Source organism: Dermacentor silvarum, chromosome 1 (assembly GCF_013339745.2).
Source record: "Dermacentor silvarum isolate Dsil-2018 chromosome 1, BIME_Dsil_1.4, whole genome shotgun sequence".
Classification (NCBI taxonomy): Eukaryota; Metazoa; Arthropoda; class Arachnida; order Ixodida; family Ixodidae; genus Dermacentor; species Dermacentor silvarum.
The window spans coordinates 15402272-15428869 of NC_051154.1; the positions used below are offsets into that span (position 1 = coordinate 15402272).

Here is a 26598-nt window from a genome sequence, read left to right on the forward strand (position 1 = left end):
CCTCACAGATAATCTCGAGAAACCGTAAGCGCTGCCCCTAAACTGCTCTCACCTCGATGTATCCGGAGGAGCAATTTTCAGACTCGCTGAATGCGAACTCCCTGAACTCGACGCGGGGGAGGTAGTTGCTCCTGACGCGAATAGTCCAGAGGCAGGTGAGGCCGCCTTCCGCTTCGGCCAAGTCGGCTGGTGATACGATGGAACCCTCGCTCGCTTCGTACAGGCCGCCGCATGCTGTGGAAGAGACAAGAAAAGCATAGGACCCTTGTTAACAAAGCTTTTTGTTCCTTAGGGCTCTTTTCCAGTTGCCGGCCGCCTTCGCTAATATGTCCACCATTAGGGCTGGCTAGAATTGGCTTTTTGTCAATGTGGGCCTAGTTCTAACCCATGTCTTCATGTGGGCGCTGGCACTCTATACAATGCAAAAGTCCTAATCGTCGAAAGGCATATATGCTATCTTTCTGATATTCAGGTAAAAAAAAAAATATTACTAGGCATACAGACAAGGCCGTTTTTGTGCGTGGAGCACGATGGAGGTTAAATATCAGCCATTATGAGGCTGATGAGGACTAATTAGCTGTTAAACTAACTGAATTTCCAAATTACCTTACTAATTATGCCTTCTATGGCGCATGATGCGATCGCGGAATTGAAGCCAGTTAGTGCTGAAGCTATATCCACTTACAAGAAATTCTGAGCGAACGTTTGTAGACGTGACGTGCACCTCCTCGAGTGCGCATAAAAAGTGTTCTCTCTATTTTCTCTTTATCCTTTTGTACACCTTTCGCCTCTGTATGATATAGCGAAAAAGACGGGCGTCTGGCTGATCTGTCTGCCCCAAAAAAGTTACAGCAAACTGCCATTCCATGTGTTATCTCCCCCAAAGAGCCGTCATTGCGTCCGCCTCTTCGAATAGACCAGCTCTTGAACTAGAATTGTGCTATCTGCCACAGGCAACCTTTAAAAATGCTTGAAAGTGTTCGCTGAAACACCCTGTATATGTTTTTCAAATCTTTCGCAGTAATTCATAAATGTTAACAGCAGCATTAAAAAAAAACGCAGTGCGCGTAAAATATTCGGGATTGATTGCGGACTCACGCGTGGCCCTCATCTGGTAAGCAGCCTCGACAGCGTCTCGACGTAGAGCGTGTAGTCGCAACTGGAGGGTCATAATGCGGCGGGTAGATGTAATCACCACCGGTGAGTCCAGCCGGCACAGGTCGTCCAAAAGCGTGCGACGCTCACCCTCACCTTCGAAAATCTGCGACCGCATTTAAAAAAAGAAGAAAGAAAACATGTCGTAGGCTGTATCGGGGACACAGCCGCAGTGGGGTACGTGAAACGAACGTCTTGTGCTTGCTGCTGAGGTTGTATGGGCACTCGGGTACATATATGACGTAACCAAATGCACAAGTGACATTCATTCACACATTACAAAGCGTATATGCTTAACTTATAATAAAGATAGAGAGGATCCTACGGTCTAATCTCGCAATCGCGCTCGCTTCCTATCCGTAGGGGGCCCACCGCGGTCAAAGGTGGTAGGCGCGGATTGGCATCATCCTGTTTCACTGCCCGAGTCTCTTCCCGCCATTTCTGGACCCTAAGTGTCGAACGCGGGGCGCCATATCTGAGCAACCTACTATGGCTGGAGTGAGCTCTCTCAGACCACTCACGCTCGGATCGACAAGCGTACTGCTGAGTTATGCCTCTCTGAAAGCCGATTTTTACCTTTGAAAGTCGCTTCTTTTCAATATCGCAATGCATGATCTCGCAAACAAACTCTCGAAAGTCCCGGGGGTAGGGCACGCGATTTACGCGGACGACATCACCATTTGGTCCACGAGCGGCCCGCTAGGCACTCTGGAGCAGAACCTACAGCAAGCGCTGGACACCACGGAAGCTTTCCTTACAAACACGGGACTCAAGCTCTCCCCCAACAAATCAGAGCTCTTCCTGTGCAAACGAGGCCCCAGGCAGAGACAGCCCCTTAGCTTCCTCCCCATTCACCTACACACTAGGGACGGAGGAAACATCCCCAGGTGCAACACAATTAAGGTCCTGGGCTTACAGGCTTACATTGGGGCTTACAGCAATGACAACGCGGAGGCACTAAAACGCATCACAAAGAGCACCCTCAACTTCACCAGGGTCATATCACGGGTCGCCAGCACAAGGGACGGACTGAAAAAGGACAACCTCATGAAAGCATTTCACGCCTTCCTCATCAGCCACGTAACCTACGCCGCCCCCTTCCTCAACTGGAAGAAAACGGAGCTGAACAAAATCGACATACTAATCAGAACAGGATTGAAAAAGGTCCTAAGCCTCCCTAGAAACACTAGCACGGAACGACTCCTCCAATTTGGGCTACACAACACGGCAACAGAACTCTTTGAAGCACAGCGAAACGCCCAAATTAGTCGGCTCTCACTCACAAGGGCGGGCATCGAAATATTACTAGAAGCAGGCATACAGCCCGTCTTCATGCCACCAGAGAAGTCGCAACTATGCACTATTGCCAAGAGGTCAATAACCGTTGATCCAATCCCAAGAAACATACACCCGACCCACAACGAAGCGCGGAGAAAAGCGAGAGCGAAGGCAATCCTTGACAACATTAATCGTAACGAAATGCAAGTCCTCTTCGTTGACGCGGCCAGATATTTGAATCGAGGCGCCTACGCGGTCTCTGTGGTGGACCGCCATGGCTCACTCGTCAACGCAGCCACGGTGGTTACCAACTTCACTCAGGAAGCAGAAGAAATGGCCATCGCGGTGGCCCTTTAAAGCTGCAAAGGAGCCTCCATCATTTACTCGGACTCTACGAACAGCCATTAGAACATTCTTGGCGGCCCTCGTCTCTAGGAAAGCAGCTACGGTTGTCAACAAAATCTTCTTCAAAGAAACGGGAGGAGACAACCTCACGTCCCCACACATCACAAGGTTCCCGGCCCACATGGGCAACATTTCCGGACCTCCTGACTGCAATCCGAACGAGAGGGCACACCAACTGGCGCGAGAACTCACATTCCGCGTCTGCGGTCCGCCCCCTCGCTTCAACCCAGCCTGGAGGGATCTAGACAACAAAGACCCGCTCGTATCATACCACGAAATCACTTCAAATCATAGGTTAACAGGAATAATTTTTCCTCCTCCTCAGCAAAACCTCAAAAAAGCACAGGCCGTCATTTACAGACAGTTGCAGACTAGGACATACATCACACCAACAACACTAAGCAGGATAAATCCTGACCTTCCTACTGAATTCCCACACTGCGGCCACGAATACAACAACTTCGAACGCATGCTCTGGCTGTGCCCTGCCAACGCGGGCACGGACTTTCCTGACCAGTCCTCCTGGGACTCAGCGCTCAGAAGCACAGAGCTCATCGCACAGCTCAAGGCTGTCCAGAGGGCCCGGGCCGTCGCCGAAGGACTCTGTCTACCGGCCCCTAACTGGGTGGAGCCACCGGATTGATTGGCGGGGCCTCCCCGCTTTGATTCTTTCTCCTCATGACCTCAATAAAGTTCGTACTCACTCACTACACTTTGAAAGCCGAGCGAGAGGCTAAATTTAGCTCCGATTGCACAATGTGTGGCGCGACAACGGCGCCATCTGTGCACGTGACCCGTGCATGATCGAGTAACAGCTTCTTCCCTCTACACAAACATACGAAAGTAAGGTGCATGGGTAGATACGGTTGCAAAGATATAAGCGATAGTAGCATTACATGCTTTTGTTACATGCGGTTTTCACAAGCGACCTGAAAGTGTGCTAAACATTTCCTGAACGTATGTATTCATTGAATAATTGCCTTCGTTATATTTGTAATAAATACTCCTTTTTTAATACGTTGGTCTCTTTAAAGTACCTTTCTTTATTACTGTATTGTGCTATAGTGTACATTTGCACACATCTGGTATGTAAAACGGCTGCCATGTACGTGGGCCCTCTGGCGCTTTCAAGTGCTTTGCAACCGCTTTTCGCCTGAGAGGACCCCCAACTGCAGATGGAAAATAAAGAAATGATTGAAATGATTGGAAATCAACCGATTGATTGATTAATTGAAGTCATTTCACGAGCAAAGGCAAACTCTCCTGCAATGCACATGCAATTCAATGCACATATACTCAAGAGTCACCGAAAAATAAAGCGCCATTAGCAAGTTTATTTCGGTGGTTAAGCGGTCATGGGCTTATCGGCAAAAAAGAAAGAAAAGACGGAGCAACGTCACGCATGACTGATCGCGGGACGTCATACACGATGCACCGGCTTCGATCACGTGTATGCAACGACAAACAGATATGAAGAAGCGTGTGGAAAAGCAAAAGAATCGCTCGCGAGAGGTACTTCAAAGCCTTTTAAGTCGTCGAGCGGGTGAGAAGTGCCAACGTGCCTGAAAAGGAGACCCTGTAACCTTTCGACCATGTGACCATGTGGATGAATGCGTTCTATAAATCAAGCTCCGCCACCTCCATAGATATTGAAAAACACGTTTCGGGCGCTGAGCTTTAAACAACGGAGCTTTCTGGCTGATGATCTGTGTTATAAAATTACAATCTGTATTTAAGGGCAGGAAGTAACGTGCCGCCACTCAGTCATTCACTTAATTTTACACCTGATCATCATTAGTACTTTACAATACTTGTTTCTTTCGGCAAAGCTGACTAGCAATTTGCATCATTGTCTAGTGCTCGGCGACTGAGCATAAGCTAGTCAACGGACAGAGCTTGTTGGGTCGCAGACGGGTGGCGCTACGGGATTTTCTTGTAGCCAGGGACTTCATCAATTTCTTGCGAACAGTAGTTTATGTGCATTCTAAATTTCCTATATGTTGCCCTGACCTTCTCATGATTGTGCTGTTGTTGCTGTCTCAAAACACTTGGAGTATTATAACGTTTATTTTTAATATTTTTCTACTTTCCACCATGGTCTACGGACTTGCTCTGTTATTGTTTTGCTATTTGCTTATATATTTTTTGACAGTGTTGTGTATTTTCGTAATCTTTTAGTTGTTATTAATATTGTAGCTGCTTTTCCTAACTGTATAATTTCGGGACAGCCAGCCATTTCTGTGGCCAAACTGGCCACATTTCACATTTATAAGAAAGTAGAAGATGACACCGCCATCTTTTCAAGAACTTTGGGAAACAAGAGTGACAACGACAAAAATTTCTTTCATATGCGCCCAGCGAAGCCCTCGTTTGCTAGAGTATTGCCTGCTGTGGCATCCGATATGCCTGCACAGACGCCACCACTCTCACGAGCCTGCGTGATGGGCCTACCTCCTAAGAAATTACCAACTTGCGCATGTGTTGGGCGGTATCTCAATGGTTAGCGTGTCCTTCTGCAGGACGTTGTCGCTGTGCCGAAGTTAAATCCCCAGTGGCGGTGGTCGGGGCGAAATTTTCTTTTTCTTCGCCCTGTGCCAAGGCTGAAGCTCAGGGGGTAGCCTGACGATGGCGCAACGCAAACGACGGACGGATGCAGCGAGCATGATTTAGTTCTTTTGACTGCTGTAACAGTTATTGGCATTACTTGACTTGATTATCTGCTGGATTCATCTGGTTGTATTGGGCGAGCTCGGTCATTGGCCGCTGTGTGAGGGAAACCTGCTGACGACATTTCGTTAAAACCGCAGAGACGGACAGGAAGATACACACTTTCAGTTTGTGTTTCTGCGATATAAAGCTAAGAAAAGGTCGCGTCAATGAGGCTGCACCTCTCCCCCTGCTTGAAGACTTTCTCACGAGGTTTCACTTGTACGGTGTTCGTATGTATACTCAAGTAGTTTTTCCGGTCAGTGAAGATGCAAAGGAAACGACAGTTCGTAGCCCTTACGATACTTTTGGTCCCTCAAGGAATCCGTAAGGGCTCCGAAAGTCTGAAAGACCAAAGCAACTTTTGTCAAACCCTTGACTAAACGACGGCTGCATTGTTGCAGACATTTGTGATGGCCGGACAGCCGATCCTTCGGCGGCCCCAACTCACCCTGAGGTATTCGAGGTCGCAGCGCAGCAGGTTGAGCCTGGTGACCGTGAGCTCGACGGTCTGGTCACTGTTCGCGTAGACGGTCCAACGACAGGTCGCTGGGAAGGCGGTGTACACGCCCTCGCGCGGAAACCGCAGCTTGCCGGCAGCCGCGCGGTGCTCCTCGTTGCAGCCGAACACCTTCCAGCTAACATGCAGCCCGTTCTTGTCAAGCGGGCGGTCGCTCAGGAAGAGCAGAGAGACCGAGCTGCTACGCGTGTGCACGGGCTCAGGGATCAGTTTGCCGCACATCCTCGAGTGGCTGCGTACCTGGCCCTCGTTCTTCTCCAGGACCTGCGCGGGCGACCATAGTGACGGAAGACTGATGGTCACAACGGCGATGCTCGGCTCTGAGCCTCCGTGAAAACGTGAGAGTAATCGCTGGGGCACACGGCAGCCGGAGTATACACAAGGCCGCGTCAGTAGGTACCAACGTGCACGTAATTCATGATAGCTGACGTGATGCAAAGGTTTGTGCGCAATCTTTTTCTAGTTCGACCCCTGTCTATTCTTGAGCAAACTTATGTTTCAGTAAAGAAGAAAAAAACTGAAGCCGAATACAAGACTTCTTCCTTCTCACTTTTTTTTTTTTTTGCAGAATGCTCATTGGCAGAAATACCGAGCCAACAATAAAGAAAAATGAGAAAATTCAGTTTGACAGTGGTGATGCGCAGAACGGCGGCAATCCGCATTTCCCCGATTTTCCCCAATAGGGATAACAGTGCTCTTTGCCATTGGTTGGCCGGCTTGGCTAATAATATATGTCTAGCGTCAGTATTGGCTGGAGTTCGCTGTTACGAACAATGCTAGCGCAAGAGGTTAATTTTTGTGAATATGGGCTCAGGTTTGCAACCAGTGCCTTTCTAGAGTACCGCCGTTAGGGCGTCCAGCGCACAAGTAACGCAAAGACCTGGCGACAGGCCACACCTTCATGTACATGTGGCGGCACTTTGGAGGCTCGCCGATGAGGTCGAAGTAGTCGAAGGTGAACTGGTAGCTGTTTCCGCGAGCACTGCGGAAGCACCAACGTCGGCGGCGAATAAGCACGTTCCGCTTGCTCTTGTCCTCGGGAATCTCGAGCAGGCCTTCGCCAGACGTGAACGTCCGCACGCACGGGGGAAGGACTGCAATGCACACGGAACACCAGCCTGAGCATAGACATTGCGCGAGAACCACTCCAATCGTTCAGCCTCTGACCAAGCGCTGCTCTGACGCCGTCTATTCTCTCTCGCTAAAATACCCACTGGCGTGTTGGGCTTCTGTTTTAAGCGAATTAGCAAAGTTGCTAGGCATTTCAACTAGAGCGCACTCTACTTTGAAAGCATTCTTTGGCTCATGGCGGTGGAGCAGATCGGCTCTCCGCAACTGTCCACACCCTCAACACGTGCGGCGCGGCCATAAAATCTACGGCGCTTGCCTATCCCCTTGTAGGTAAGGCATTTTCTTCATGAGCCTTCCTTTCTTTAAATAGGCTTGTCAAGTCACGATCCTTCGTAGAGTTTTTCCCTTACTCCACGACTTGGGCAGGTATATTGGCCATTGGTTTGACAGAGACCATACCTAATGTCTGTTATTTTCTAGCTGAGTCGTCATTTTGCATCGCGACGTCCTTATTCACACACACACACACACACACACACACACACACACACACACACACACACACACACACACACACACACACACACACACACACACACACACACACACACACACACACACACACACACACACACACACACACACACACACACACACACACACACACACACACACACACACACACACACACACACACACACACACACACACACACACACACACACACACACACACACACACACACACACACACACACACACACACACACACACACACACACACACACACACACACACACACACACACACACACACACACACACACACACACACACACACACACACACACACACACACACACACACACACACACACACACACACACACACACACACACACACACACACACACACACACACACACACACACACACACACACACACACACACACACACACACACACACACACACACACACACACACACACACACACACACACACACACACACACACACACAACACACACACACACACACCACACACACACCACACACACACACACACACACACACACACACACACACACACACACACACACACACACACCACACACACACACACACACACACACACACACACACACACACACACACACACACACACACACACACACACACACACACACACACACACACACACACACACACACACACACACACACACACACACACACACACACACACACACACACACCACACACACACACACACACACACACACACACACACACACACACACACACACACACACACACACACACACACACACACACACACACACACACACACACACACACACACACACACACACCACACACACACACACACACCACACACACACACACACACACACACACACACACACACACACACACACACACACACACACACACACACACACACACACACACACACACACACACACACACACACACACACACACACACACACACACACACACACACACACACACACACACACGCACGCACGCACGCACGCACGCACGCACGCACGCACGCACGCACGCACGCACGCACGCACGCACGCACGCACGCACGCACGCACACGCACAGGTTTCTTGTGTGTGTGTGATTGACTAAGTATAACTAGTAAATGAAGATCAAGGCACTAACACTCAATGAAGACTGCTGATAAATTTTTAAAAGGCATTAGTAACAACCATGGCTAGTAAAAACAATGAAAATGAAACCATTAAATATTGGCAGCTTAGTATATTAACGGGAACCCTATAGCCATGGTTACATCTTCGGTTCTGCTGTTAACCTAGAATGCTATGCTATCTTTGAATATTACGTTCCAAGGTGATCATATCACATGGGATCTACAAAACCTAGCGAAAAGACGTCTTTGTCATAGAGATGCGAGAGGAAAATACCGCTAACTTAAATTGATAGATCACATCTTTCAAATAGACTATCAGTGTTACAGTAAGGCGTGACAAGGGGAGGTAAACACCGTCGAGGACGGCAGAGAACTCGGTGGTGTGATGAAATTAGGATATTTGCAGGCATAGGATGGAGTCAGCAGGCTCAAGACATGGATAATTGGAGATCGCCGGGAGAGGCCTTTGTCTTGCCGTGGACATAAAATAGGACGATGATGACGTGTAATGATAATGTGAGCAAAAAGTGAGAGGAGGCCCCGGTGAATCTGAGGATGGCAATTTAAAACAAGTTTGTTAATAGCCACTGTTTGGATTAAGTGTGCTATGCTAACCCATCATATGCCACTCAATTCAAGCAAGCATACCTGAAGAGCCTAATAAAAAAATGAACCCTAGGTAATGGTAACTATTTTCTGTTCTGGGAATGATTACGAAAGTGCCAACTTGCTGAACTACCACATTGCTATCAGCCTCATTATCAGCCGATTGCTATCAGCCTCATTATTCTGATGATGCATGCAAAAAAGTAAGAAAAAAATTCAAACTGAACACGTAATTTTCTCACCGAAGTTTTAGGCTAACTGAATAAAAGCTGTCTAAAGTAGTAGTAATTTTTATCGTACCTTTAGATTGACAACAAATCTAATCTGCTCATTGACATTGTGTGATGATAAGCTCCAGTATGAAATAATCACCCAGGTTTCTTAAAAAAAACGTGACCGTTTAATTCATGAATATGTAGAAACAGAGAAAAATAGTGGGTATTAAACTTTCATTTCCAATCAGTACCTCCACCACATCGGCAGAATTGTGCCTTTCTTTACTGGACTGATGTAACATAACAACACTTTAGAGAAGAAAATGACTTCAAAGTGCACACGGAGGGCTTTAACCAAAATAATGAAACATATTTCATGGCGACATAATTTCCTGCCGGTGTTATTTACACGTAAATTGTTTTTTGTTTTTTTCCTGAACCATAGGGCGCAGAGCTGGGCCTTCGACAAGTCTTAAAAGAAAGCAGAATAAAAATGCAACCACGTTACTCACCGAATCTGTATGATATGTTGAAACCTGTTCCAGACATACTTGCGTCCGTTTTGAGAACGACTGTAACGAAATTTGTGTCCAGGAGAAGAGGTTCGACCGCTCCTTTTCCGCAGAAGGTCTTCTTCCAGTTTCCGAAGGAATACTGCTCGGCAGGAGCGAGAACCGGAAATAAAAAAGAAAATAAAGAATTATGCAGTCGTTGGGGTATTCTTTATTATTGGGTCTCGTAATGCCGCCGACACATTTAACCCAAATAAGCTAAACATGATTCGGTGGCACTATTCAACGGATTATTCAACAGACAATTTTGGAACGAAGATCCACCAAGGCCACGCTGTCTATCTTTGGGCACCGCCACCGAAAACCTAAAGCTAATTCTGCAGGGCAAATGGAAGCCGGTCAAGGGAACGATGATGACATTCGCCAGCTATACTCCTCGATTGGCCCGGGCACGCTAACGCATAGACGGCAGCCAGAACTGCGACACCGAATTAATCCCCACCGACCTTTCTCATTCGTAAAAATGCACAACCCTTGACCATCGGAAACTGCGCAGCGAGAAGTATTATACGCTCTTGAACAATTCTTTGAAAAAACACCGGCATAATAAACGTGTACTATGTGTTGCCGTACTGGGTATATAGAGCTACGTAAGCACAATCCGCTTTATTTGTGGGCGCTTGCTGTCCAATATGTGTGTCAACTCATCTTTTTTATTGCGATAGCAATTATATGGACACTTAAACTGGATTTATGCAGTCGGCGTTGCCGTCGCCGTCGCCGTGAGGTTCCGTATAGATAACATCATCGCCGCGCGCCGTATGCCCGAGCGGTAGCGTGCGGGGGACGCGCGCTATCACGGAGAGCGAACGCACGGCGGAAAGCAAACGCGACCGGCGCGCGTGGGGGTATGGGAGGGAGGGAGGGAGGCGGGATGACGCTGCGCTCCGCCACCGAAGGCCTATCTTGCAACCGGGCGCAAGGGGAACTTCCCACTCAATCTCCCACGCGCAAGCAAGGAAGCGGGACGGCAGCGCCGGAGGGAGCGGGGGGGGGGGGGCACTTTTACTCTGCCAACAACCGCGCTGGTCGCTCGCCGGCCGCACTGTCTCTTATCTCCACACGGCTCTGACCTTTTCTATGCGCTGTGCATTCGCCGCTCAGTTTCCGTTGAAGCGATAGACCGCACGTACCTTCTCCCGCTGCGGCGTATGCGCTTGCTGCCAGCGTTTTGACAGTCGTTGTCTGCAGTCATTCAGTGTGATCTATTCATGTTTGCTTGTGCGCGCTCACACCACCCTTGTTCATTCAGTTAGTAATAGTCGGGCCACATTTTCCAACGCACGCTACACATGCAATGCTGCCCGGATCGGCAGCGCAGCGCTACAGGCGTGTCCCTTCGCACGCGCTGCCCACGGGAAGCGCTTCTCATCAACACCACCGTTTCACACGCGCCTTCTCGTGGTCATCGAGTCTCTCTTCATGTCGGTCTACTTACGCTGCAGCACACCTGCTTACTTAATCAGCTCATCTTTACTACAATTCATATTGCTACCAAAGCCGCTCACCTTACTTCGTGTCACATTGCTGTGTTGCTATCGCATTCATTGCTTCGCCCTTAGGGCGAAACTGTGACATTTTCTTTTTGTGATGAAGCCCGCTTTTGAGGGTTGTGTCTCTCTGTGTGTGTTATGCCATCCGTGTATCTTCCCCATCCAGTGTCTGTTGATGATGATGATTTATTGCCATCCCCTTTAAATTTGGGCTGTGACAAACAGTCACCTAGCCTGCTTGAGTTAGCTAGGTATGCCGTACATGCTTTTCATTCTAGCATTTTTGTATACATCTCTTCAATCCTTTTTCCCTTCCTCAAAACTTTTCTATCTACCTTGTACCGATATCTATGTCTGTAACGAATCCGGTCGTATCAGTCTCTTCCCTGCGTCTTTTCTACCAATACTCCAAACATCTCTTGCTTATCTCTACTGCTGATCGGTTGATGCTTTCGTTCACTTTAAATCCAAGCGCTTCTGGAAGGTTTACGTTACCTACGAGTCTCACCGGGTGAATCCCTTCGTATTCCATTAGGATGTACTGAGTGGTCTCCGAATTTTTGCTGCACCTTAAACATGCCTCATCTGGTTACGAATATTTGCTCCGGTATGTTTTTGCTCTTAGGCAACCAGCTTGGGCATCAAATAGCAAGGCAGTTCCCTTCGTGTTATCGCACAGATTTTCCCTTCTGATTTCTTTCTTCTCATTCTTGTAAATCTCTATGGTCTTTTTTGTTTCCTTTTTTTGCATCCAATTCACTGTTTCTGCTTCTCTCACTTTCTTTCTGATGACTCCTGGTTGTCTATTTACACTTTCAATTACCCTGTACTTGGTCGACAACTTTCTTGACCTCTTCCTCCATTCTGTGTTCATGGTTTTCGGGTACAGATACTTCGGCACTTTAGTCGTCTGTTTGTTTTTATCCATGTTCCCCAGTATTTCTTCAAAAGTAACTATGCTCTGCGCTTCTCTCAATTCAAAGGAGGCCCAACCCATGTCACCCTGCATTGCCTCATTTGTGGTTTTCCCGTGGGCTCCCAAAGACTACCGGCCTACCAACCTTTGGTGAACTTCCTACCCCAACAAGATATCCGATTTTAAGCACAGAATGGCATTTGTTGTTGATGATGAAGATTATAATTTAATGGTATCCCCTTTGAAACGGGGCGGTTACAAATAATCACCTAGCCTGCTTTATTTAATCATGTTTTTTATCTTGCATTTTTGTATGCATCTGATTAATATTTTCCCCCTCAAAATCTAACTTGTCCCACTACCTATGACTGTACGAGATCCGATCGTATCAATCTCTTCCTTGCTTTCTTTTTCCACCAATACTCTGAACGTCTCTTGCTTATCTCGACTGCTGACCGGTTGATGCTTCCGTCCACTTTAAACCCAAGCGCATGTGGGATGTGTACTCACTGGGTGAATCTCTTCGCATTCAATTGGGATGAGCTGAGTGGTCTCCGGAGTTTTGCTGCAGCATACACATGCCTCATCTAGTTCCGAATATTCGCTCCGGCATGTTTTTGTTCTTAGGCAACGAGCTCGAGCCTCAAATAGCCCCTCGATGTTCCAAGCAGGTTCTTGCCCATTGATAGATAATATATTTTCCTCGTCATCTTCTGATTACACCACTGGATTAATAGATTATTCCATTACTGACCGCTATCCTCTGTTCTTCTTTCTGGGTGTCGAAAAACGTACGCAGTGTCACCAATATTCCAAAAGTTCTTTCAATGTAACTTTATTTATACAGAAGGGGCAAGGCACTTGTTGGAATAGCGTTTTTCAATAAAACAGTCCTGAGAGAGCATATTTGATATTTTTATCAACAATAACAAATTATATTATTAATGAGTGCACAAATCATGTGTCCTTTAAGCATAGATTCTCGTCTCACAGAAATCCATGGATTACAAATGCGTTGCCCTGCGCTCTGTAATAAAAAAAGAATAATCTTCACAAAAAGGTGAAATTGCAGCCTTTCAACACAGGTTTGCGAACTAAATTTAAGAATTATAGCAATATCCTTTCTGGTATCCTTAAACGCGCAAAACGGGACTATTATGAAAGACAGATAATTCAGAACGGAACGAATATCAGGCGTAATTGGGAGCTTATTAAACAATTTTTTAATGTTACAGAGTCTAACACGGGCATTAAAAAATAATTTACAACAATGTGGAATGCACAAACGAGGTTGACATATCAAATGCTTTTAGTGATCATTTTGCCCCTTGCCATAATATGCTATCGCCTAGTGTTCTACGCCATCTCCCACGTAGCCCTCAGTCATTTTTCCTTCGACCGGCTTCTTCCGAAAAAGTTTTAAAGGTAATTTCTTCTCTTAAATTTACTGGACCTGGCCTAGATTCTAACCAGCCTTTTAGAATAAAACTAGCTGCGGCAGATATATAATTTGTTTTTGCAGATATTGTTAACGAAATTTTTAGAACAGGTATATTTCCTGATTTGCTGAAACGTGGTAAAGTAATCCCTGTGTTCAAAAAGGGTTCTCGTGAAAACATAACTACCGCCCAATTTGCATTTTTCCGTTTTTTAGTAAGGCCATTGAAAAAGTTATTTACACTCGTCTGATTCACTATCTAAAAAAATTTAACCTTCTTTCTTCATTCCAGTTTGGTTTTAAGCAGGGTTATTCGACGGAATTGGCATTAATTAACTTCACGGATAACGTTAAAAGATTTATTGACGAAGGGTTTGTTACAGGAGCAATATTCATCGATCTAACAAAAGCATTTGATACTCTAGATCATTCTATTCTTCTGTATAAACTCGAATCTTTCGGTATTACTGTCCCACATTTAAATCTTATTCGTAGCTACTTGTCTAACAGGCTTCAAGTAGTGTATCTTAATGGCCAGTTCTCTTCTACTAAATTAACTGTAGCGTTCCCCAAGGCTCTATACTAGGTCTATTGTTGTTCTTATTATTTATAAATGATCTACCTAATGTACTTACCACTTGTAACTGTTTGTTATATGCTGATGACACGACCATTTACTCATCGCAGAAATCGCTTACCACGCTTCAAGACACACTTAACACTGATCTTAACAATGTGTATTCCTGGTGCACAGATAATCAACTTCAACGCAATCCTTTAAAACAACGTTTGGACTATTTCATAACCCACAAACTGGGATTTCTTCTTCTATAACTGTCTCGTTAAATACTTATGTTATACCGACATCTGATACTGTTAAATTCATGGGTGTTACTCTCGACAAACACCTTAAGTTCAATATCCATGTCAACTCGCTAATAAAAAAGGTTTCATTTGGCATCCGCATTATCATTAAAACATTTGCATTCTTCCAACGTCATGTTATTAGGTCGTTGTATCATGTTTATATTAATAGTCAGATATCATACTGTTTATCTTCATGGGGTAATACATATGCCATTCATCTCAAACCACTCGAACATCTTCAAAATCAGGCTATAACATTAATGACTTTTAGCTCATTTCGTTGCCATTCTTTACCTATCTATCAACATCTTCGCATTTTACCCATTCAACTGTTCTATCACAAGTTGTCACTCATTACATTTCGTCTCTCTTCATCATGAAATATCATTAGACAGCCTTACTTTTGATAACCTCATGAACAAAAATAATACTAGGTTTTCAGAACGCAATAATCTTCTCTTACCTAAAATCAGATACAACTGAAGGAAAATTTACACTTCGCCTGTATGGTATTTCACTTTGGAATCACATCCCTTAATATTAAGCCATCTCTTTCATAGCAGTTTTTTATACACAATATGAAAAGAATACTGTTAGCAGAACCATCTTTTCATTTGTCATAAATACATTTTCATAATTATTACATTTTCTTTACACTACTTTTATTATTGTATCGTTAGGCTTCATATTTCCGTAAAACAATTTGTATTTTTCTTTGTTAGTAATCAGTAGAAGAGCCAAATTTTTTGTTACACGTTACTAGATATTCTTGTTTATGATTATTTATTGTGATATTATTGCATAGCGCTGTTTTAATACATATATAATTGTTTTCTATTTATTATAACTTGTTCCCTGCGAATTGTATTTCTTGAAGCGTTTTTTTTTTCTTCTTTTTTTCTTTTTGTTTGTTTGTTCGCCCTCTTCTTGGTGCTCTAATGCTCTCATGTACCCACTAATGATAGGAGGTCCCCCTGGGAGTTTCTCACTCTGGGACCTCCTGATGCTGTATATAATATGTAAGCCCGTTTTTGTACATGCAATAACAATAAACTTGAACACGGTCAGTCGATCAGTCACGAATTATGATCGACTGTCGATAAATTTATGAAATTTACATAATTTTATGCTAAGGTGCTGCAGACCCTATTAAGAGCAAGTCAGGGTGGTAGAATATCTTTCTGCATTTTATGATGAGAGACCATAATTACAGAGTGATTTAGTGTCTAATTATTGTACACTCAGTATGATACGTTTCTTCATAAAAAGAATTGAATCACTAGCGCAAATTACTTGCACAAGTTCATTATTACTTGCAAGCCTTATTAGAACGAAAAAATTAATTTCGCCAATTGCTACCGAAACGTCCCACGTCACACCACCGGTCAAACACTGTAGTGCCTATTCCAAAGCGATCTTCGGTCGCGATATATTTCCCTCAGAAGTAAAATGAACGTACTTGAGGTAAGCAGAACGTTCAGTTTACCCTAAGCTTAATTTTTGGGGTCTATTTCTTGCCACAGCTGCACAGAAATGACAAAAATAAGTCGCGCCCATAAATGTGTGCACTGTGACGGAAGGGGATAGCAAGGCACTGCCCTTTGTGTTATCGTACAGATTGTACCTTTTTTTCCTATTTTTTTCCTTGTCGTTCTTGTAAAACTCCATGTTCCTTTTTGTTTCCATTCTTTGCATCCAATTCACTGTATCTGCTTCTCTCACTTTTAATAGAGGAGCTGTTTAAGCTGGAGGTTTGCCCGTATAGCGCAGACTAGAAGCTGCGCCTGCCGATGACGTCACTGTGCGTTGCCTAGCAACTACTTGTCACAGCTGCGCCTCGCTTCGCCGCCTCTCCACCCCGCCGCGCCGAACTGCTACGACCGCGCACCTGCTCCGTCTAGCTATGACGTCACTTCGCGTCGCCTAGCAACCACATGTGCCTCGCTTCGCCTAGATATGTCAACGCTTCGCCAGGCCGCATCTTGAAGCGCGTCTTGCGGCCAAGCGACAATCTGCGCGTCGGCGGCGAGCCGATCCGGAATACCGTGCCGAAGCTGCAGCCGAGAAGAGGCATCGTCGCGTCGAAGCTACCGAGTTTCGAGAACGAGAACGCGAGAGTCTGCGTTCGAGTATCCAGTGTCGTCGGGATAGCGACCCTGGCTGTAGCTTGGTCGATCACAAGCTCCGCTGTTTGCTCCAGCCTTGCACCACTAGTGCAAGCTGTGCTCATTTTTTTTAATTATCATGACTCCTGGTTCTTTATTTACAGTTCACCTCGAACCGTTACGCCACCTCGTGTACGTGTTCGCAACTCTGTTCTGACCAGATGTAGCACTGGAAAACTTAAGCGCTGTTCATTACTGCATTCTTGTCATTGGCGTAATGTTTATATTCTAAAATCCTCCTTGAAACACTAATGCCTGCTCATACAGTCATTTGTATAGCCATTCTTACTCTTCCTGAAGGGCCACGTGCGCGTACGCTCTGGCAGCTGCGCCTGCGCTCACAAAGCCTTGCCGGTGCCGATCGTGTACCTAAAACACTGTGCTGACCGTTGGCCGATGCCCTGTGTGCTAAAGAGTATTTTTAACATCTCAGCACGAATTTCTCTCACTCTCTCAGTGCAAATCAAAACAAGACTGAATTTGAATTTAATTCTGGAATTTTATGCGCCAAAACCGCGATTTGATTATGAGGCACGACGTATTGGGGGACTTCGGATTAATTTTGACCACCAGGAGATCTTTAACATGACCCCAATGCACGGAACACAAACGTTCTTGCATTTCGCCCCCATCGATATGCGGCCGCCGCGGCCGGGATTTGAACCTGCGACCTCGAGCTTAGCAGCACAACACCATAGCCACTAAGCCACCGCGGCGGATTCAAAACAAGACTGAGGTACGCATAGGGTGATTGAGACTTGATCAGCCGTGGTTGAACAAGGGATATATGAAGGCAAGATTTCAACAAGCGTGCTTGCCCTGGTGAATAAAAGAAACCGTTGTAAAACCTATGGCTCCATAGACGTTCCCTGTTGGACCACTATTGATCAGTGCGTCCGTGTGTGATGATACTAATTGACACGTTTTCGGTAATGTTCGTTATTCATTCGTGTTGTGCTAACACCACACTATGGTAATATGGGAATGAGGGTAGTCAAATAAAGCAGGATATTTGCAATGAAGGTCAAGACTACACATATTTACTGGTATGATTATTCACTTTATCCAGTTTTTGCCTATGAAGAGCATTACTTGAACACTTAGAGGGCGAAATGTATTTAAGCGCTGTGACATACATTATGAGGGAGTAATATAATGTGTTAGGAAACTTAGCAGTGAGAGTGGGCAGGCTCTCACCCTCAAGTAATCGTAAGGGCAGTCCGCCCGGTTCGCATCGTCCTCGATGTCGATGGTGTGCTTCTCGATGAGGATGGCGAACTCCTTTGGCGCGAATATGTACCAGCGGCACACAGCAGAGTCGTCGTAGTGGTCGGGATAATTTGGCGACTGAAAGTGTCCCCGGAACTGCGTCAGGAAGCCGCCACATGCTGCGCAGCAAGAGAATGCAAAGCGTCATAAACACCTGTGTCAATACCTTATTGGATTATCACGTTACTCTGAACAAAGCTGAATATGCCCTCGGCAATATAAGTTATGACTCTTCGTCAGATGACTGGGACTCAGTCATTGCCGTTCACATGATTACGCATGCAAGACAGTGACAGCCGGCGCAAAGCTCTTCCATTATCTCGGTGTTACAGAAGCTACCATCGTTACAGGCTGCGCGGTTCCGTGTTTTGATAGCGGTTCCAACTTCTGCGTTTTGCGATTACGCCAGCCGAGAGTGAAAGGGGGGCATTATCACTTTTTCCTATGCCTCCTCCCCGTTGTAAGGCTAAACACCGTAGGCAAAAGGCGCGTCACGTAAGGGAGGAGCTTTGCGCTGGTCGTCACTGTCTTGCATGCGTAATCATGCGAACAGAAATGAAAACTTCGCAGTTCGATATCTCAAAGCACGGATACGCTAGAAGAATTCTGCCAAGTGGAACTCAGTAGAAACACGACTGCCTCTAACTTTTCAATACAAACGTGACTGCTTACTGCAGCCAGGCAAAATTTAATTCTGCAATTTTTGCGAATTGCACTGCTAACAGCGATAATTATCATCGCAATTTGTGTCCCCCTCGCCACATAACTCTGCTGTAGAGGTAGTCTTCACCTACGTCTCAACTCCTAATTAAAAAAACGGACAACTTGAGTTCGATCACACTGTATATATATATATATATATATATATATATATATATTGGAGTGAGAGAAGAAGGGAAACCGAGGGGCTCGATTTTGTTAATCATGACCATATAACGCCAACAGACAATGCTGCCAAGGAAAGCATGGGGGAAATTAGCTGTGTTTAGAATTGAAACGTAGAAAATAATAAATAAAAGGGAAATGAAAGTGGACGAAAAGATAACGTGTTGCCGGTGGGATACGAACCCACAACCTCCGAATTACACGTGCGTTGCACTACCAAATGTTTTTCCATTCACTTTCTGGAGTATTTATGTCTGTCCACTGGAAAGGCGCCACGGTAGCTCAATTCGTAAGAGCATCGCGCGGATAATGCGAAGACGTGGGTTCGTATCCTACCTGCGGCCAGTTGCCTTCTCATCTAATTTCATTTCCAGTCATTTATAATTTCTTTAACTCAATAAAGACCTACAAAATATTTCCCCTATGTTGTCCTTCTGGTCAGTGTTTCTTGACTATAGGACGCTTTCAAATATATATATATATATATATATATATATATATATATATATATATTACAAGACACGTGACTATTTCGTTCCCTTAACACAGTTACTGTGAACAGAAGTTATGACCGCGAGGTTCCGCGATACGTTTAAAATATATACAGTCTTAGTGACATGACACGCATGCACTACAGATAAAAAAATTGGGTGCACTGCAGTGCTACCTGAATAACTCCCGAAAACTCCTAGACTAGGCAAATATGCCCCCCCCCCCCCCCCCCCCGTAGTTTAAATATGCATGCAGCTGACATACAATAGGATATACGCCCATTGTCTAAAGAGCCATGAATTCGCTAGCAGGGTTAATGAGCCATCCACTGCGTGATCTTTAAGGTGTGTTCGCTTTTACTTCTGGCTACGCATTTGATACACCAACCCACGAATCTCGAAGGCAGCGCAATCTGAAGGCCGGTAGCGAAGAAAGAGCGTGCCGCAATGGGGCGTTCAACAATGCTGCAGGAACCGTGTCTGCAGACAGCGTCTCGATAAACGCTGTGGTATAGCGCAGGATATAAGCCGAACTGGAAGCAGTCGGCGTTTGTCAGCGTCTAACGCAAGTATTATCTGTTCGCCTGCGCAAACATGCATGCACGTAGTCATCTTCCTCATCAGACAGGGGTTCACTGAAACACGGAGACGTGAAGTAACGAGCAGTGGTCGAAGAACAATTAGGAATGTCGCCCTAGCGACATTCTTTGTTTTTTTTACCACTGCCCGCATAGTAATCATTGCAATAAATATGACAGAAAAAAATCGGCTGTGGCCTAATCGTTAAAACTCTCGGTCTGAAAAACACAATGTTTCTTTCAATGTTTCGTTCATGATCGTGCATGTGTGCGTGTCTGTGTGTGTGTGTCGATTGACAGGCTAACGTGTCAACATGAAGGAAAGCTCCGACATTAAAAACTTATAATAGCCGCGTTTACATGATTGCGACAGAGCGCATAACATTTCATAGAGCATCACGGCAACACTACGTGATGGCGCTTGCATGAGGCACCTTCGTCAGAAACGAGAGGCATCCGTCAAATGCGTTTCGCCGCTGAGTGGAGCAGAGCGCACACCGTCTCAATTTTACTCTCTCTGTAAGTGCGATACGCAAGCGTTAACTTCTCGATCTACGCTCTGCTGGTGCTTTAATGCGATTCGTCTTCCTAGCGAATCACCGCTGTTTACGTGGATGCCGTGCCTCGAAATGCGATGCGTCATTGCCGCATTCATGTAAATGCCACTGATGATGACAGAGAATGACTGTCAGAAATTCTGCCTCTGTGGATCGAGCTACCCGGCCGAAACGTGATTGGGCCACGTCGCCGACGCACGGTACAAATGTCAATAGCACAAAAGTCTGAGAGCTCTGGCGGAAAACAATACGTAACACATTCCAACACTGACAAATATCAATAAAACGATCGCATATTACACAGAAGCCTAGCTGATCACCCCTCCAAACTTAAGTTTTCAATAACATAACATACAGGAGCAACCTGTATGGATGTGACAGGAGCGGCGACGCTTCGAATTTGTTATGCCGAGAGTAAGCACCTTGTGATGTCGCTTGCGTGAAACTTCCGAGACGCAGCTAGGCTCGTAACTTATTTCCTTTCTTTAGCACAGTCACATAAATTACGATGCTACAACCTCAAACGCAGCAGAATAATTATTAGGGTTATTTTCTGTTTATTTTCTGCGTATATATGCAAGTTAGAATGTGGAAAGTCCGTGCACCGGGCCGCGGTGATTACGCGGATGGCAAGATGGCGGCTGCGACCATGACTCACAGGCGTTTCGTGCACGGGCTGCCGGCCATAGGGCTGAGGTGAAGAGCAGCGAGGGTAGTAGCAGGCGCAGAAGCGGGAGATCCGGGCCCCTGGTCAGGGCAGGCGGCCAAGCGCTCATGGGAGTGGCTGCGCGGCGTGGCCTGAGGCTGTCCGCGGCTGTCCTTTCCGCGCGGCCACCTGACACCGGACGGCGGTCGAAGCGACGTCGCTTCCTGCCTCCTTCTCCGCAGCAGCCCGGTCCCGCGGCTGTTCAGACGCCGACGTTACTGGGCTGGCCCCGCAAGTGACAGCCGCATCCAGAACCACAATAATATCAGCGCTGAATAATTTGCCGCGCACGATAACGAGACAAAAGTGAGACACGTACATACATACTGTCTCACTTTCGTTTTCGTGTGCTGGAAGTTTTGATGCGTTAGCATTTTTGGGCATTTCACGCAGTTTTTTGTGTCTATCCGTTTTCCCGCCTACCTGGTATAGTCCGTGGTGGCATGGGTAGCGCATCGGAGTGCTGTGCTGAGGGAACAGAGTTCGAAACCAACCGTCGGACCAACTTGGCTCACTGAGTATGTGGCAGTGTGTATATATGCCGCTCTTCAACGAACCTCTTTCAGGCCGACATGGGTCAGTGTAGATGCGGGATTGGGTAGGTAAAGCTGTTCAATGAAACTCTTTGACTGGATATGTTCCACTGTGTCTGTTGGTATTGAATGACCCTCTTCGATGCCAACTTGTGTCACTGTGTACGTGCCAATAGGGGTGTGCCGCTCTTAAATGAACGTCTTTGACGCCAACTTGGGTAACTTAATGAGCCACTGGGGATGTGCCGCTCCACAATGAATGACGACAAAGATCCCCTAAATTTCTGCGATGCTGAGCGAATTCGAAACCACGTCACAAGGTCTCCTCAAGGACAGCAACCCGACGCTTTAAAGGGTTGCGCCACAAATGCACTGGGTATGTGAAGCTTTTCAATGAACCTCTCGCCAATACGGGTCACGGAACCCAGTTCTCACAATTCTCAGCGTTCGCAGCCAACAGCGCGCCACGCTTCTAGTCTCGGAGGTCATACGCGTACTTCCCAGCAGCGCCACTAGAGGGCGCGGCGTGTCCAGAAAGACGCGCTCGAGAGGAGCCCGGTTGCCGTATGACGTGTTTCTAAGCATTCGCACGCACCGTCGCCCATAACTCATAGCTCGTTTCAATTGCGGAAATACGTTGTGTCGCTATACTGATTCAATGCTCAACGCATTATCGTCGACAGTCAACGTGAGATGGGTTCTGTTGATTTTTTTTCATCGTGAACCAACTAGCCCGACAGTCTATTCTTGTGGATATCCGCGCTGCTTGGGATATGTAAAGCGAAGCGCAATTAAAATACAGACAAAGCTGAGACAGGACAGTAAGGGCGCCCGTACTTTGCCGCAATCTGCAGCTTCGACTTGGTCTAAATTAGCGGTCGGCCTTACTCACTTCGATATGTACGAACTTGTCCAACATTGTACATTGTTTGAGACGTTCGAGAATGTTATATACCTACTCACGAAAATTACGGTGTAAGGTATGAGCAGATGCAGTGGACGCAGTATGCATAATTATCGCTTATTGCGTCCAGATGCTGGATTAATGGCAGTCTCCAATGGTCAAGTAAGCCTCAGTTTAGAATTATGAATGGGATGGAGTGCTAACGGTGAGCTCGGCCTTTTCCAATTCAGAGCATCTCGCCCGAAGGGACAAAACTCCTCAGCAGGACCATATGCAGAAAGTCCCCTTATGGATCATATGTTTCAACGTCATTATCGTGTTTCTTTTTCTTTCTTACATATAGACCACACGTGATCTTCAGGTGCACCATAGATGGATTCTCTGTGCAAGAGCTTCCGTCAACCTACGTGGGAACGCCAGAAACGCTCTCCTTGTGGGCCACTGAAGAATGACTATTGTAAGCGCCATTTTGCGTTTATGAAATCATCTCTAAATTGGATAAACGCTCAACACGAAAAGTCATCATTCTAACCAATGTGAGGAGCCCATGCAGACACGAACCACATATATCTTTGGTGAGGCCAGGCGCGAGTAAAAATTGACTTTATGCAACCGAACATTTGTCGACTGAAGGTGTTGGAGGAGCTAGCCAACAATGCTTCATCTCGAGAAGAATCAGCTGGTTTGAAATTGACAAGTGTTATAGTTACTTTCGTGCTTCAATGTATAAAACAGAATTTTGGTAAAAAAGTAAGTGGAACACCAGTGCATTTTTACGGCGAGTTTGATGGCGCAAATCTCCAAACTGGTGTCATTCTGGAAATTCATTCCAAGAGGATACGCCCGACAAGCTCACCGGCTATAATTCGTAAATTGCAATATGTGTCATAAAGTAATTAACTAGGAAGTTCATTAGTCAATTTTTCTTAATTAGTTGAATATGTATTTCCATTTCTCGTGCTACTAATGTCCGCCTTTTCGAATAACCCAGCTTAATGATAAGAATTATGCTACCTGCCACAGGTAATTTCTAAAAATTCCGTAAAACTTAAAAATGAAGACCCTGTATATACATAATGAAGAAAAGAGAGTACGACGTACGTTGGATTTGCACAGTAAATTTTGCTAACGTTTCGGCTGGTCCATAAGCCGAAACGTTAGCTATATATACAGTGCAACTCCAACGTACGTCGTACTCTCTTTTCTTCATTATACTACCGGGGCCAGCGTGATTTCCTTAGCCACAATTATATATATATATATATATATATATAAGTACAGGTAAGGCGGGACAAAATGAGAGGACAGCAACTGTCCTCTAATGCTGATTTAAGTGCGTTCGCATTCTTAGGCTACTTCACTCACATTCTGGGAGCTGTCGTCTGTCTGTCTATTATATATATATATATATATATATATATATATATATGTCCATCAATCTATCTATCTATCCAACCGTTTTCCTGCCTATATATACATTGGTCGCTGAGTATAACCGATGGTCGAAAGAGTAGCGCGTACGGCTTGATGGAACAGGGTTCGAAGCCAACGTCGGACCAACATGGCTCGCTGCGTATGTGGCAATGTGTACATATGTGCCACTCTTCAACGAACCTCTTTCACGCCGATATGGGTCACTGCAGAAGTGAGACTGGGTAGGTTTACATAAGTCGTTTAGACGGTGGCAATACGTTACTTCTGTCGCTATATTATTCAATGCTAAACGCGTTACCGTTGACATTAATCGTGAGATGGGTTCTGCTGAATGTTTTCTATTGATAATTGCAAAGCTATGCAGTCAGATTGTTCCTTTGGTCCTTGCTTGCTTTGTCAGCAAAAATTATGGCGCTTTAAATAGCATAAGTATTAAATGAAAATTACTTTTTAAAAGTAACAAAATGTCTGATCTTGCACCGACCCCGGGCAAAATGAGACAGGTAGAGTAGCTAAAAATGTCACGTTTAATGAAGAGGCGACTTCTAAAAGAGGCCGTTAAGGTAAGTCCGAGGTGACGGCAGGTAGGGGCGCATGGTGCAGGGATAGGGGGCCTGAATGCATCGGCATAAGCCGCACGCTGGTAGTCGCTCATGGTAGGAGGCGTCACCGGCGACGGGGCGGGGCATCTTAAAACGTCAGCGTATGTTGCCCGTCGAGGTTCACTTGATGTTGTGAAGGCCTCAACTGGTGGAGCGGCCTGAAGTGCTGCTTCGTAACGTGGTGCGCCGAGCGCATGCTGCACTTCGTCACGCACGACGCTAGCGATGAAGTTGGCTGAAGGCTGTTGCGTCTGATGCAGCTGTCGCAGCTCGTCGCGGACTACCGCTCGGATAATCTCGCGAAGCGACTCGACGTCGGTCGTGAGAGCTCCTAGGCCACTGGTAGCAGAGGAGAGATTCACTTGCCGATCGTATTGGTGCGAGCGCTGGTGCAGGGCCTTCTCCATGGCGACGGCGTCAGTGAGAAACTCCGCAACCGTTTTGGGCGGACTACGAACGAGTCCACCAAAAAGCTGCTCTTTCACTCCGCGCATCAAGTGACGCAGCTTCTTGTCTTCCGACATGGTAGGGTCAGCTCGCCTGAAGAGACGCACCATGTCTTCCACGTACATAGCCACACTCTCGTTGGGTTTCTGAATGCGAGACTGGAGGGCCCATTCTGCTCGTTCTCGATGATCGGAGCTGGCGTAGGTGTCCAAGAGCCTGCGACAGAACTCACGCCATGATGTCAGGATGCCTTCGCGGTTCTGGAACCACGTGCGAGCACCATCCAAAAGACAGAAATAAACGTTTTTGAGCTTCGCCTCGTCGGTCCATCCATTGAACTCTGCTACGCGCTCGAAGTCCGCCAGCCAGTCTTCCACGTCTTCTAGAAGGTCGCCATGGAAGGGACTTGGCACACGCGGTTTTTGCAGCGTGTAATGAGGAGGTACCGGAGGTACCGGAGTAGCCGTCGCAGGGTTTGTCGAGGTAGTAGCGGATGTAGCATCCATACCTGCCGACGTTGTCGTTGTCCTCTCAGGTAGCGGCTCAAACTCGGGGGCCAATCCCTGGATTCTCCGGCTGGCGCGATGTACTGGCGTGCGCACCGGTAGCGATCTAGCGTTCCTGCTGCTAGGAGGGGTCTGTTGCATGGGTCGAAAATACCCAGCACCTCCACCAGAAAAATGTCACGTTTAATGAAGAGGCGACTTCTAAAAGAGGCCGTTAAGGTAAGTCCGAGTCACCAAAGGGACAGCGCAGCACCGACAAAAGACCAAGGCGCTAGCTCGTGCACAAGACTGTCCTCGTCTTCTTCTGGGAGCAAGTGGCACAAGCGCGTGGCAATATGAGACAACCCCCAGATGTAAAAAAAATTCATTGCTTGCAAATGAGGCATGTGTAGGAGTTCACGTGGGCCCCCACGCAGGCTTCATGCGTACACTCGTTGCAGCTTGTGCACTGAATTCATACACACTCCTGCCTTCCCAACTTGCATACCAAGCTCGGCCAGTTCCCTATGGTTCCCTGTCGTACGGTTGGCAAAACACTTTAGAGTGCCGCTCTTAGGCGCCCGTTCCGGCGTTGGGCGTCGGCGTCCCTCGTAACCGA

General features: G+C 46.4%; 1 protein-coding gene across 1 annotated transcript in view; it reads right to left on the reverse strand.

Annotated features, from left to right (window-relative positions):
- The window catches only part of LOC119457387 (cubilin-like), a 41938-nt gene extending 20160 nt beyond the window's left edge, over window positions 1-21778 (reverse strand). Inside the window, exons 1-7 of the mRNA XM_037718973.2 lie at window positions 21527-21778; window positions 18286-18476; window positions 10150-10291; window positions 6962-7158; window positions 5996-6328; window positions 1099-1261; window positions 53-234 (exon numbers count right to left, since the gene is read on the reverse strand). Coding sequence (XP_037574901.1) covers window positions 53-234; window positions 1099-1261; window positions 5996-6328; window positions 6962-7158; window positions 10150-10291; window positions 18286-18476; window positions 21527-21644 — 1326 coding nt within the window. The 5' untranslated portion in view covers window positions 21645-21778. The remainder of the gene's footprint in view (window positions 1-52; window positions 235-1098; window positions 1262-5995; window positions 6329-6961; window positions 7159-10149; window positions 10292-18285; window positions 18477-21526) is intronic.
- Between the last annotated feature and the right edge of the window lie 4820 nt (window positions 21779-26598).